The sequence below is a fragment of the Hemicordylus capensis genome, chromosome 2 (genome assembly GCF_027244095.1).
Source record: "Hemicordylus capensis ecotype Gifberg chromosome 2, rHemCap1.1.pri, whole genome shotgun sequence".
NCBI classification, from domain to species: domain Eukaryota; kingdom Metazoa; phylum Chordata; class Lepidosauria; order Squamata; family Cordylidae; genus Hemicordylus; species Hemicordylus capensis.
The window spans coordinates 256,255,220-256,270,286 of record NC_069658.1 but is presented as its reverse complement, the minus strand read 5'-3'; the positions used below and the strand labels follow the sequence as shown (position 1 = coordinate 256,270,286).

The 15,067-nt window shown below is 45.6% G+C and overlaps 1 protein-coding gene across 21 annotated transcripts in view; it reads left to right on the top strand.

The window, feature by feature from the left end:
• The window catches only part of LOC128344935 (uncharacterized), an 83,877-nt gene extending 70,827 nt beyond the window's left edge, over window positions 1–13,050 (top strand). For 20 of the 21 annotated variants that reach the window (XR_008316131.1, XM_053296045.1, XM_053296044.1 and 17 more), the window contains 3 exons: window positions 2,290–2,430; window positions 9,282–9,377; window positions 12,758–13,050. Coding sequence is in view for 19 of the 21 variants with exons in the window: in XM_053296045.1 (XP_053152020.1) it covers window positions 2,290–2,430; window positions 9,282–9,377; window positions 12,758–12,897 (377 nt within the window). In the remaining 2 variants the exon portion in view is untranslated. The remainder of the gene's footprint in view (window positions 1–2,289; window positions 2,431–9,281; window positions 9,378–12,757) is intronic. The other variant, XR_008316130.1, reaches the window with a different exon arrangement.
• Window positions 13,051–15,067: the final 2,017 nt, after the last annotated feature.

The following is a 15,067-nucleotide window of genomic DNA, read 5'->3' as shown; positions in this document are numbered from 1 at the left end:
ACGGCACTTAATCAATCAATCAATATGTGGGTAATTGAATTCACCCATTCTTACTGCATTGTCTCTCTTTGACACCTCCTTGATTTTCTTCTGCAACTCCCAGTCACTGTCAATGTTTTGATCTGGAGGGCATTTTGATCTAGAGGGCGATATCTGAAGAGTTTCTGTGGAGGATGTTCCTAGGTTTTTTAGCTTGTGAGATTCTATCCCTTCTTTAACATACAGTTCTACTCCAGCCCCAATTCGCCCCTCCCAGTCCTTCCTAAAGAGTCTGTATCCAGAAATAACTTTTTCCCACTGGTTCTCACTATTCTACCATGTTTCCCTTATGCCCACAATAGTAATGTTTTCAATAGCAACCAAGCCATCCAACTCACCCATCTTGGCTCAGAGGCTTCTCTGAGGCTTAAAGGCATATGAGCACCTATATGCTGAATCTCTTACCTGGTGTGTGCTATCTACCTTTTGACCATTCGATCTCTTTGACCATTTAGCCATTTTTATCTCTTTGATCTCACTTCTACAAACTCAGGTGTTTTGCACAAGAGTTGACTCTTGCACAAATACTGGTGTTGTGCAAGTGCCACAATGCTACTATTGTTGTTGCATGTTCAACAGTGCACAACATCATGCTCCATCCATGCACAACACAGTCCTGTCACCAGTGCAATGTTAGCCTTCATTCTGTCCATTCTTTCAGTTAGCAAAAAGGCATGATGCTTTAAAATGCTTTACCTGGGGCTGTACTCCACTGAGCAAGGACTTGGACCTCCAAGGCCCTTTTCTAACTCTTTCTTTGGTTGCTTTTTGGGTACTTGTGATGTGGAATGGTAGTTTCAGTTGCATAGAGTCCGTGGCTGACATATAATAATAATAATAATAATTATTATTATTATTACATTTATATCCCGCTCTTCCTCCAAGGAGCCCAGAGCGGTGTACGACATACTTGAGTTTCATTTTCAAAACAACCCTGTGAAGTAGGTTAGGCTGAGAGAGAAGTGGCTGGCCCAGAGTCACCCAACTAGTTTCATGGCTGAATTGGGATTTGAACTCGGGTCTCCCCAGTCCTAGTCCAGCACTCTAACCACTACACCATGCTGGCTCTCTCATACTATGCAATGCTATGTCTGGCAACATACTGTTCCTGCAGTTGTGCAAGAGTACTGTTGAGCTAAACACAAAAATTGCAATAATGTAGTTGCACAATTGACAGCCATTATTTCCAAAGGCTGTCAATTGTGCAAGTGATCTTGGACATGCACATCCTGTTGTCTGGTTGGCATGTGATCTTGTGTGCCCAATCGGAAGCCACTGTATAAGTCAACTCTGCTTGCTTAACAGCTCCACTCACACCAGGATCCAGGGTCCCACCCACTCACCTCTATTCTCTCAGTGAGAAAGGAGGCCACTCTCTCCTTTGGGGGAGTAGCTGCCCACACTCTAGTTCTATGTTACAATTTCTTGCCCTGTTGCCACAGATCTCTGTTAGTTAAGTTAGTCAAATGTGGCCATAGTTTCTCCTACTCTTGTGTGTCCTATCATTATTAGGGTACGGGGCAATTATGCATTTAGTACAACTGCAGTATTGCACAACTGTGTGAATGCTACATTGTGACATGTACGCACTGTTGCACAGTACATCAGTCCCTGTGTCTGTTCCAGTGAACAGACAAATCTAGGTCTGCTGCTGACTCTGTGGCAACAATCCAACTTCAAGGTGATGCTGAAGCTGAAACTAACCACATCAAAGGATAGCATAGCATATCCATGTTGCCTGAATTACACATCTCTTAAGTCCGTGGCCCTAAACACCCAACATATTCCAAGCATTTTGGAACTTCAGTTAACATAGTAAACTGTTTGGAGCTTCAGAGAATATGGTAAAGCAACCTGTCAAAGTATTTTTAATTAATGTTTCTATATATTGTTCATGTTTATTTTATTGTTAATTGTTTATGTGATGCAGAAGATAAAGCGGAGGTCTGAAGTAACTATTTCCAGTAGTTCAACATTAACTCTTTTCTAAAATAGAAGGCTTTTTGATCCCAGGCCATACTATTTTATTGACATATTAAAAAAAACATTGTCCAGTGCAGAGACCTGGCACAAATTAATGCCTAGTCACACTTTTTTGGTGAACATTTAAAATTTGATTTGAAGCATCATTTACTCCTGATTCAACTTTTGTCTTTCCCCCCTAAAATAAGCGCTGCTCAGCACTTTCACACTATGCATCTTCCAGTTAAAAGGACTTCTTGGTGATACTGTTTTCTTTACCTTCTACAGACTACAGAACCCTAGCCCCAGGTATAAGAGATTTTTTTGAGGTATGTAACACAAAAGCAATAACTACTTCGTATTATGAGTACAGCTGCTGCAATACAGATGCATGTAATCATGGTGCAAGATATTTGGAGCCTGCTAATGGTAAGAGAGCCCTGCCTGTTGTTAACCTCAAGACCTATCTTCTTAGATGAAGCCTTTGGCAGCTTTAGCCCAACTGCTTATGACTTGAATAGGTGTCAGGCTGCTCAATTAAATTAAGATGAAATGATAAACAAGCATCCGAAAGACAGTAAATATTCGGAATTGGGTGCTGGGGTGGAGGATGGACTCCCACTATGTTCCTTCCATATAAAGGGGGGGAAACTTGAAGGAGAAGGTGGAGGTGGCAGTGGTGGTGAGGGTTGGAAGAGGCTTTTGAAACCCTACTTGTACTTCCGGGAGATATTGGGGAGCCAGCAAGAGGAGATCCCTGTGAGGTAACAAATGGGAATGAGTTGGTATTTGGGTGCCCTGAGCACAGCAGTGAAGCAAACACCTGGGTGACAACCAGGGCTGGAGCTTTAACTGAGTGCAAGTGGGGCAGCTGGGAAGTGCAGGGATGTCTGGGGGATGTAGTTCCTCCCATAGGAAGGCTTTTCCCCTCTTATGGGAGAAACCCTCGGAGGAAGTACCTGCTCCAGACTTCCCTACGCTTTCCAGTTGCTCCAGGTGTGTTCCTGGACTCCCATCATCACTTGCCTTCTGCTCCCTGTATGCTCTCGAGATTCATTGGCATCACCCAGCTTTCCCTGTACCAGGGCTGGGATGGCTTTGAAAGGATCCCCAACCCCACCACACTACCTGAGGCAGTTGCCCTGCGGGTGCCTGCCTCTTGATGGTGGCAGGTGGGAATCCCAGAATAGAATTCCAATTTCTCTGACATGCAGAGCCCAATTATTAACATTATTGTGCAGGTTCTGTATGGAAGGAGGTGAAAAACAGTGCTCTGAATTTGTCTGCAAACAAATCAAATTAGTGTAATCTTTAACTGAACCATCAATCAATCAATCAATCAATCAATCAATCAATTTTTATACCACCCTTTCTAAAGTGGCTCACGGCAGTTTACATTAAAATCAAAAACACATAATAAAACAATTTAATTTAAAACACACATTTAAAATAGATTAAAAATAAGATCATTAAAAGTCAGGCTGAAAAGATGGGTCTTTAAGGCCTTTGTCTCCAAGCAAAATACTCTTATCATGCCGATGATAAGAGCTGCATTACATACAGCTCAACCTAGCGGTGACAACTGAGAAGGCTCGATTCCAGGTTGCCACCTGTTGAACCACTGGCACCCAAAGATGGATCCCTCCAGATGATCTTAATGAGCAGTGGGAACATTCTAGAGAAAGTGCTCTCTCAGGTAACCCAGACCTAAGCTGTTCAGTGCTTTAAAGGTAATAACCAGCACTTTGTAATTTCCCCCGAACCATAATAGCAGCCAGTGCACCTGTATAAGAATAGGTATAATGTAGGATACCCCAGAGACCAATCCACATTTTGGACTAACTGAAGTTTCCAAACTATGTACAAAAGTAGGGATGTGCATAAAACTGGTTTGCCAAGTTCGAATTTGAACTGGGTTCAAATGAGGATGGGGTGGTTCAGTTTTGGTTTTGCTCAAACCACCCTCCGGCAGGATCATATTAAAAATGATCCCCAGAATCTCAAACTCCTTCAACAGGAAAATACAGCTACTTTTTTTTGGGCCATACACATGCAATGTTGTAGCACTATAACACAAAGATAAAATCTGAAAGAAGGCATTGGAAATGTGAACGGCAGTTTGCTGTCAGTGTAGGGACTGCGGTATCACAAAACAGTAAGTACGGAAGCACACTTAGCAGATCCGTAGTGACACTGTAGGGCTTAATCTGGAAAGTGCCTGGGTGACTTTGGGCCACTTGCTCTATCTTAGCATAGCACGAGACAAGTATTAAATAGCCTAGCCAGACGTAAGGATAAAATGGCCTAGCGTGAGATAGGATAAAATAGGATGGAGATAAACATAAAATATCCCAAGACCCCTGGAGGAAGGATGGGAGAGAAATTAAAAATATATATTCATACTGTTTCAGGGATTTTGCAAGATAGTGTTTTCCCGCTTTCAGTTTTAAATCCCAGCTTCTTCTTTTCATTCAATGAATTCTACACCATATACTCTAAAATAACTAAGTTGCAAAAGCTTCTGTGATGAGCCATATCCTGCCTGTGATAGGCACAAAGGTAGCTGCCATATACGTGGCTTCTCCAAGGTTGCAGGCAGGAGTCTCTCTCAGCCCTATCTAGTGATGATAGGGAGTGAACCTGGGACCTTCTGAATGCAAGCATGCAGGTGCTCCTCGGAGAAGCCACTACGAGTCTGTGTAGACAGAACTGAGCTGGATGGACCAATGGTCTGACTCAGTATATGGCAGCTACCTGTGTTCCTGTCACAGGCAGGGTATGGCTTATCACAGAAGATTTTGCAATTTATTTCAGAGGATGTGGTGTAGGAAAGATTTTATCCTTGTGTTATAGTGCTACAACATTGCATGTGTATGGCAAAAAAAAAAAGTAGCTGTATTTTCCCGTTGAAGGCGTTTGAGATTCTGGGGATCATTTTTAATATGAACTTGCCACAGCAGGAACTTCAGGTGTGGCAGTCAGAAGTTCCCCATTGCCTGCATGCACGTCAGCGGGAAAGGGGTGTTGTAGAGTGGAGTGTGGTGGGTGGTAGTTCCTAGGGTGGGCAAGGAAGCTATCAGAATTATTTGAAAGGAATTGGGCAAAGGGGTGATTTTTAAGTGATTTTTAAAGTTTACGCGTCTTTTTCTCCATAAAGAAGCATGGAGGTGTCAGCAAATGTATAGCTTCATGTCGGGGGGGAAAGGGGTAGCCTAGAGCGGTGTGGGGTTGGTGGTAGTGCCGGGTAGGGGCAGGGAAGCTACCTGAATTTTTTCAAAGGATTTGGGCCGAGGGCTGATTTTTGGTTAATTGTTGAAGTTTACGCGTCTTTAAGGTTTTTCCTCATAATAAGTTATAATGGAGCTTTCAGCAGCCCCATAAGTGCATTTGGGGGATGCTGGGGTGGCCCAGAGCGAGTGGTGGTGTAGTGCACATAGGGTGCCAACTACCCCCATGGGTTTCTAACCCATGGGGTACGGGGTTCTCTTGTTTCTGAGGTATTGAGTGTGGATTCTATGATAGGAAATGAGATTTTCAATGAGACACCATGAATCCACTCTAATATGCTATCATAGAATCCACACTCAATACCTCAGAAACAAAGAGAACCCTGTACACTACGCCACCACTCGCTCTGGGGCACCCCAGCACCCCCCAAGTGCACTTATGAGGCTGATGAAAGCTCCATTATAACTTATTATGAGGAAAAACCTTAAAGACGCGTAAACTTCAACAATTAACCAAAAATCACCTTTCAAATAATTCAGGTAGCTTCCTTGCCCACCCTAGGAACTACCACCCACCACACTCCACTCTACGACACCCCTTTCCCCCCGACGTGAAGCTATACATTTGCTGCAATCCTCATTATTCTCTATGAGGAATTAAAAAATAATTTAACAATTCACCAATAATCAGAGGAGTGTCTAATTGCCTTGGGATTTTTTGGGTGGTAGGCACCCCTGCCTGTCTACCACTCACCCCACTTTTGTGCCCCTAGGTGCTCCACAATAGGGGATATGGACTGGTTCGGGTCCCATTATACTCTATGAGAAAAATAATTTAAAAATATTTCAAATATTCATAAAAAATCATAGGGGTGTCTGATTGCTTCAGGGTTTGCATGGTTGTTGGCACCCATGGGTGCTCCACAATAAGAAATAATGGTCTGGTTCAAGTCCCATTATATCCTATGAGAAAAAAAATATTTTTCAAAAATTCATAAAAAATTGTACAAGTGTCCGATTGCTTTGGGGTTTGGGTGACAGGTACCCCTGGGTGCCAGCTACCATCCTAGCGAATTTTTGAGATCCGAACCAGTTCAGATCCGAACCGAACCAGGGGGTAGTTCAGACAAAACCAAAACCAAACCACCCCCTCCTGGTTCGGACCCGGTTCGGATCCGAACCGAACCGGACGAACCAGTTTTGTGCACATCCCTACTGGTACCCCCCAAATTGAGTTATGCGACTGCTGAAATGTCCATTATTCTTTAGGGGGGAAAGCTTAAAGAAGCGCAAAATTCAAAATTTATTTTAAAAATCACCCCTTTCACCAATTTATTTGAAATCAGGGTGGTATCAGGCATTCATTCGGGCACTACCATTTGAGCCACTCTTTTGCCCCCCAAATCCCTTTTCTGCCCCAAATCTACACCAAAGACATGCCAACTTCAAAAATACTTTAAAAATCACTCCTTTGCCCAATTTCTTTGAAATCTGGGGGTACTTCCTTGCACCCATTTGGCACTACCACCCACCACAACCCACTCTGGGCCACCCTGGTGCCCCCACGTGGAGCTATAAGGTTGCTGAAATCCCCTTTATTCCCTATGGGGAAAAGCTTAAAGACACACCAACTTCAGAAATTCTGAAAAAAAACCTCCCCTTTGCTCAATTTCTTTTAAATTTGGGTGATAGCTTCCACCCATTGGGCACTACCACCCAAACCACTTTGGCCACAAAATGGAGGTCTGGATGTCTGAAATTTTGGGGTCTGAATCTGGGGTGATTTGTTTTGTACCCAAATCTGGACAATTGAGGATAGGGATAATTTGTTTTGTCTACAAATCACCAGAATTGGCCAGATTCGGGTACAAATTGTTTTGCACATCCCTATTCAATACCATTGCTGGGTTGCTTGAAGGAGGTGGGATTGGGTGGCATTGTTTTACAGTGGTTCCATTCCTACCTCTCTGGCAGATTTCAGATGGTGTCACCTGGAGACTGTTGCTCTGAAAAGAGCTAAAGTGTGTGGTTCCAGAAGTGAGAGCTAAAGTGTGTGGTTCCAGAAGGCTCCATACTGTCTCCAATGCTTTTTAACATCTACATGAAACCTTTGGGAGAGATCATTAGGAAGTTTGGTCTGGGATGCTACCAATCTGTTGATGACACCCAGATCTATTTCTCTGTACCATTTCATCAGGAAATGGCATGACCCCCCCCAAGTGCCTGCCTGGAGGTGATATTGGGCTGTGTGAGGGATAACAGGTTGAAGTTGAATCCAAACAAGACGAAGGTACTGTCTGTAGGGGTTTGGGATCCGAGAGATGGCTTAGATCTGCCTGTTCTGGATAGAGTTACACTCCCCCTAAAGATCAGGTTCGCAGTTTGAGAGTGCTCCTGGATCCCAAACTCTCCTTGGTTTCTCATGTTGAGGCCATGTCCAGGAGCACTTTTTATCAGATTCGGCTGATATGCTAGATACATCCATTTCTGGAGACAAATGAACTTAAAATGGTGGTACATATGCTAGGCTTGAGTACTGTAATGCACTCTACTTGGGACTGCCTTTTTACGTAGTTCGGAAATTACAATTAGTACAGAATGTGGCAGCCAGATTGGTGTCTAGGTTCACCCGAAGGGACCATATCACACTGGTTTTGAAAGAATTGCACTGACTGCCGATATGTTTCTGAAGGAAAAACCAAGTACCGGTAATTACCTATCAAGCCCTTAATGGCTTTGGTCCAGGTTACTTAAGAGAGCTCCATGTCTGTCGTGAACCCTGTCGCCTATTACAATCTTCTGGAGAGGTCTGGTTATGGTTGCCGTCAACTCATTTGGTGGCAACTCAGGACTGAGCCTTCTCTGTGACTGCTACAGGGTTTGGAATGCACTCCCTGCTGAAATAAGAGGATCTCCTTCTCTGTTTGCTTTTAGGAGGACCCTGAAGACATACCTGTTTTCCCAGGCTTATAACAGAAATCGAAATTTTAATCTATTATATCAATTCTCCTGGGTGTGCCTTGGAATGTGCATCCCATAGCCCAGCTGATTGACTGGGCGGCGAACATGCCTGATTGGCTGAGGCGCACCCAGGAGGATTGGTTGCTGCCACGGCGGCCCGGCCGTGGAGGCCAGAGGTGGCGGGTCTGGCCTGGCTGCAGAGTCAAGGCCCAGGAGGGGGAAAGAAAGTGGGTGGGGACAGAAGTGGCAGTGGGGAGGAGAGGTGTCTGGGCCTGAAAGTAGAGACTGGGGCAGAAGGTGGGGGAAGGTAACCACCCTCCCCAAAGAGTGCACAGATGTCTGTGCGCGGTCGGCTAGTGTGTTTTTATTTATTGTGATTATTTATTTATTTATTTAGCAAATTTATTGACCACTTGACTTCCTTAGACTCGAGGCGGTTTACATAAATTAAAATAACAAAGACAAGAGAAGAAGTGCTGAAAGGGGGGAGGAAGAAAGAAAAGGGAAAAAGAAAAAGACCTGCCCCACACACACTCACACGATAAAAACTAAAAGCCTGGCAAAGCCTGGTTTTCAGGAGCTTCTTAAAGGACAGAAGAGAGGGGGTATTACCAATCTCAGAAGGCAGAGTGTTCCATAAGGAGGGGGATGCAACAGAGAAGGCCCTCCCATGAGCCCGAGCCCCACGTACCTCCCCGGGGCCCGGAACTCTGAGAAGGCCCACCTGAGATGACCTCACCGGGTATGTCGAAATTGGACAGGAGATGTGGTCCCGAATGTACACGGGCTCCAAATCCTTTTTAAATCGGTTTTGTGAATTTTAAATTTTTATATTTTATATTATGTTTTAATTTGTACTCCACCTAGAAATTTTTATATCAGGCAATATAGAAAATCAATCAATCAATCAATCAATCTGTGGTTTGGGAAAGCCTCTGGTTTCCCCTTCCTGAAGGCTTCTTTACTGCCAATATATGGAAAGGGATGGTGATGGGTGATCTTAGCCTAGAAAACACTGTGGCTCCTCATAAGCCAGTGCTGCTCCAACTCTCAATTTGTATGCTCTATTGATGTTTTCTCTTTCTCTTTCAGTTAAAACGCTGACTTGCTATTATGGTCATAATCCAATCAAAGGTTCTGACAATGGCTTCTGTGTATCAGGCTCTTCGCCAGGATATAGGAATAATGGTATTATTTTGAAACCTGTTCATTTTCATAATTCACCAAGTCTTTTCATAACCACCAAGAATTTTTATAATCTATATTTTATTTATTTTTTAAAATTTATTTTTACATTTCTATACCGCCTTTATATTTATATTTCTCCTAGGTGTGCCCAGGAAAAATGCGTCCCGGCAGCCCAGCTGATTGGCTGGGCTCCGGAGGTGCCTGATTGGCTGGCACACCCAGGAGGAGGAGAATTGGCCAGCCGGCGCTGGCGGGCCTAGCCTGGCGACCGGTGGTGGCCACAGACTCTAGTGAGGGAGAGAGGCATGGGGGGGGGGCGGAGACAGAGCAAGTGAGAGAGGCAGGGGGGGAGAGACAAAGCGAGCAAGAGAGGCGTGCGGGGGGAGAGACAGAGCGAGCAAGAGAGGCACATGGGGGGAGAGAGACAGAGCAAGAGAGAGAGGTGTGCGGGTTGAGAGAAAGAGCGAGCGAGAGAGGCGCGCAGGGGAGAGACAGAGTGAGTAAGAGAGGCATGCGGGGGGAGAGACAGAGTGAGCAAGAGAGGTGCGCAGGGGGAGAAACAGAGAGAGTGAGAGAGGTGCGCGGGGGGAGAGACACAGAGAGAGAGAGAGGCGCCTGGGGGAGAGACAGAGCAAGCGAGAGAGGTGCCCGGGGAGAGAGACAGAGCAAGTGAGAGAGGTGCGTAGGACATGACAGAGCAAGAGAGGTGCAGGAGGAGAGACAGAGCGAGAGAGGTGCGGGGGGAGAGACAGAGCGAGCGATAGAGGTGTGGGGGGAGATACAGAGCGAGCGAGAGAGGTGCGCCGGGGGAGATACAGAGCGAGCGAGAGAGGCGCGGGGGGAGAGAGACAGAGCGAGCGAGAGAGGCGCCGGGGGGGACACAGAGCAAGCAAGAGAGGCACCCAGGGGAGAGAGCGAGAGAGGCACGCAGGGGAGAGACAGCTCGAGGGAGAGAGGCACGCGGGGGAGAGACAGCACTAGCGAGAGAGGCACGCGGGGGAGAGACAGCACTAGCGAGAGAGGCACGCGGGGGAGAGACAGAGCGAGCGAGCGAGGCGCCCGGGGGAGAGACAGAGCGAGCGAGCGAGGCGCCCGGGGGAGAGACAGAGCGAGCGAGCGAGGCGCCCGGGGGAGAGACAGAGCGAGCGAGCGAGGCGCCCGGGGGAGAGACAGAGCGAGAGAGGAGTGGGGGGGGAGACATCGTGAGCGAGAGAGGCGCGGGGGGAGACAGCGCGAGTGAGAGAGGCGTGCAGTTGAGAGACAGCGAGCAAGAGAGGCATGCAGGGGAGATACAGAGTGAGAGAGGCACAGGGGGTAGAGACAGAGCGAGCAAGAGAGCTGTTGTGGGGGGGACAGAGTGAGTGAGAGAGCTGTGGGAGGACCAGCCAAACAAATTCTCCCTACTAAACCCAAAAAGGAAGTGAACTACCGCACAGATGCTCTGTGTGGCTTCAGCTATTCCTTTTAATCACCGAGAATTAATACAATAATTATCCAAAAATTCTACTTTCCAAAATAATGGGAGAGGACTGTTAGGATGAGTTGCAGAAAAAGGGTTCTCTCATTATAAGTCTTAAAGGTCTATTGCTTTCAAATATGACATTTGTGAGACTAGTAATTTGAAACATAGAAGGCATAATCTATGTGTCAAGTTACACAAATGTATCTAATTTGAAACGCTAAAAAATGTATCTAATTTCAAATGCTAAAAAAATCCAGCCGCTCGTTTGGTCTGCCCTTCATGGCACTGGACCTGCCACAGCGGGGGTTAGCCTAGCTTAACACGCTGCACTGCCCACCAACCACACAACACAGCAGCTAATCCCTTTTGTAGGTCCTCCAAAATATCTGGATGGCCTGAGCCAAAAGATGGACCCTATCACCTCTGTATAATTCAGGAGAGGGGGGAAACAATATCAAGGTGCACCAGACCCCCCCCACACACACACACAACAAAGGAATGCACAAAATGGGTCAAGTCTGCTTTGATCTTTTTCCTAGCCCTGTCAATCCTACCCAGATTGCTGGCCCTGCTCCACACCCTGCGTATAAACAGGTCAGACCAAATCACAATCAAATGTGGAAGCCAGCATTGTACCACACCAATGTCAGCCCGGGCCTTGTGAATAAGGGATGTCCCTGACTGCTAAATAGATCATTATCCCCCAAGTGAACCAAAAAGCTTTCCAAAGGTGGATTATCCTCCAAGAACTCCAGCAGGACTGACAAAAATTGGGCAAATAACATACGTCACCAACTGATCCAGGAGATTGCTGCTCACTCCCCAAGTCCTAGTTGTGTTCCAGGTTCAGTCCTACACGCCTTCTTGTGGGCCCAGAAGACAATCGAGTGCCCGAGGATGAAGACCCTTGCCCGCTCCATCGGCAGCGATGGTCCTGCAGGGAGAAGAATGAAACTAGTGACTACACTCAGGAAACCTAGCACCCATAGCGCTGGTAGCCGCTTGAATGCCATCAGCCAAGCCACTGAATGGCTGTTCTGAGATATCACAAAAGAGAGGCCACAAAGGCAGCACCTATTCGAAAAGAATTCAATGACAGCTGAGCTGTGGATACCTCCGCAGCCAGAATGTCCATCCATCCTCATGAACGAACAGGCACCCCCTGGCAGACCCATGAAGGGCCACACACTGCTCCAAGGTCCCATGGGGCACAAAACAGGGTTATCAGATCTGCTCAAACTAATAACATGTCCCTGACCCTTCTGGTCAGTTTTGGAAAACACTAAGTGTAGCTCAGCATGCCCAGATTTAAACACTAGATCCCCCCAGTGCAGAACTCTGGAGGATGGACCACCCCTGTCCCTGGGGAATAACTCACCTGTCTGCTGAGAATGGACTGAGGCAGGAGAAAGCCGACACTATCTGTAGGCCAGAAACCCCTCCCTCTCCAAGCCAAGAGCCAATGGGCTCACACCCCAGCCTCATGCTTCTTATGCAGGGGGCTGAGGTAAACAAACCATGCCGCCCATTCGGGCAATGAGCGGCTGGATTTTTAAAAATCTTTATATGTGTTGTTTATGTTATGTTCATTATTTGTATGATCCAGCAGGTGAAACAGGGATCTTAAATAACTATTTCCAGTTTTTGTTTGAGTCCGGTTGATGAGTCAACCTTAACCTTTTTCTGAAATGGAAGGTGTTTCGCTCCCACAATCATTTAATGACATATTAAAAACTTGCTGAGACCTGGCACAAATTAAGCTCTGATCATACATTTTTTGGTCAACATTTACTCCTGATTTAAATTCTGAGGCATCATTTACTCCTGATTTAAGTTCTGTCTCTCTCGCCCGCCCGCCAGTTCACATCTTCCAATTAAAAGGATGTCTTGATGATGCTATTTTCTTTACCTTCTACAGACATAGTCGGATTTCGAAGAGAAGATTTTGAGAAATGTAACACGAAACTAAGATATGCTGGCGACATATGGAAGTTTTCCTGCTGCACAACAGATAAATGTAATCCTCTTATAAAAGCTAAAATAGAATATAATATCTAAAACCTAAAATCTGCTCATGGCAAGTGAGCCCGGCCTGTCAGTAACCTCAAGGCCTAACGTCCTGGATGAAGCCTTTGGTAGATTTAGCCCAGCTGCTTATGTCTTGAGTGGATGTCAGGCTGCTGAAATAAATGAAGATGGAATGATAAACAAGCATCCAAAAGCACAGTTTATTTTTGATTTAAAATGCTTGTATTACGGCACCTGCCACAGCTTCATAGTTTCACGAGGAACCCATGTATGTCTTGGAGCATTTCCTTCAAATATCTTGTTTTATTGCTAAACACTGTACAGGTGAAACTCGAAAAATTAGAATATCGTGCAAAAGTTCATTAATTTCAGTAATGCAAATTAAAAGGTGAAACTGACGCATTACATGCAAATCGAGATAAGTCAAGCCTTAATTTGTTATAATTGTGATGATCAGCTCATGAGAACCCCAAATCCACAATCCCAGAAAATTAGAATATTGTGAAAAGGTTCAACAGTCTAGGCTCCAGGTGTCCCACTCCAATCAGCTAATCAATCCATAACACCTGCAAAGGGTTCCTGAGCCTTTAAATGGTCTCTCAGTCTGGTTCATTAGGAATCACAATCATGGGAAAGACTGCTGACTTGACAGTTGTGCAGAAAACCATCATTGACACCCTCCATAAGGAGGGAAAGCCTCAAAAGGTAATTGCAAAAGAAGTTGGATGTTCCCAAAGTGCTGTATCAAAGCACATTAATAGAAAGTTATGTGGAAGGGGAAAGTGTGGAAGAAAAAGGTGCACAAGCAGCAGGGATGACCGCAGCCTGGAGAGGATTGTCAGGAAAAGGCCATTCAAAAGTGTTGGGGACTTTCACAAGGAGTGGACTGAGGCTGGAGTTAGTGCATCAAGAGCCACCACACACAGACGGATCCTGGACATTGGCTTCAAATGTCGTATTCCTCTTGTCAAGCTGCTCCTGAACAACAAACAACGTCAGAAGCGTCTTACCTGGACTCAAGAAAAAAAGAACTGGTCTGTTGCTCAGTGGTTCAAAGTCCTCTTTTCTGATGAGAACAACTTTTGCATCTCATTTGGAAACCAAGGACCAAGAGTCTGAAGGAAGAATGGAGAGGCACACAATGCAAGATGCTTGAAGTCCAGTGTGAAGTTTCCACAGTCTGTGTTGATATGGGGAGCCATGTCATCTGCTGGTGTTGGTCCACTGTGCTTCATTAAGTCCAGGGTCAACGCAGCCGTCTATCAAGAGATTTTGGAGCACTTCATGCTTCCTTCCGCAGACGAGCTGTATGGGGATGCTGACTTCATTTCCCAGCAGGACTTGGCACCTGTCCACACTGCCAAAAGTACCAAAACCTGGTTCAATGACCACGGGATTACTGTGCTTGATTGGCCAGCAAACTTGCCTGACCTGAACCCCATAGAGAATCTACGGGCCATTGCCAAGAGAAGGATGAGCGACATGAGACCAAACAATGCAGAAGAGCTGAAGGCCGCTATTGAAGCATCCTGGTCTTCCATAACACCTCAGCTGTGCCACAGGCTGATAGCATCCATGCCATGCCGCATTGAGGCAGTAATTGCTGCAAAAGGGGCCCAAACCAAGTACTGAACACATATGCATGCTTATACTTTTCAGAGGTCCGATATTGTTCTATTTACAATCCTTGTTTTATTGGTTTCATGTAATATTCTAATTTTCTGGGATTGTGGATTTGGGGTTCTCATGAGCTGTACACCATGATCATCACAATTATAACAAATTAAGGCTTGACTTATCTTGCTTTGCATGTAATGCGTCTATCTCATATATCAGTTTCACCTTTTAATTTGCATTCCTGAAATTAATGAACTTTTGCACGATATTCTAATTTTTCGTGTTTCACCTGTACTCATGCAAATGTTGAGGGAAGCCAAGAGTCCAAAAGAATTGGGTGCTGCGGTGGTGGACTCCTACTCTGTTCCATATAAAGAGGGAAACTTGGAATTGTACATAATGTTTTCGAGCATTGTGTGGTGTCCCAAGCATGCAGGCAATCACAGATGTATGGATGGCAAAACAAAAGCGTCTAGTCACAGAAAGGAGCTCTCGGCAAGATGCCTTGGAAACCCACATGACAGGGGCTTCTATGACTTTACCGGGATCCCCAGGCATGAAAAGGGAAGGGCCAGGGCCAGGT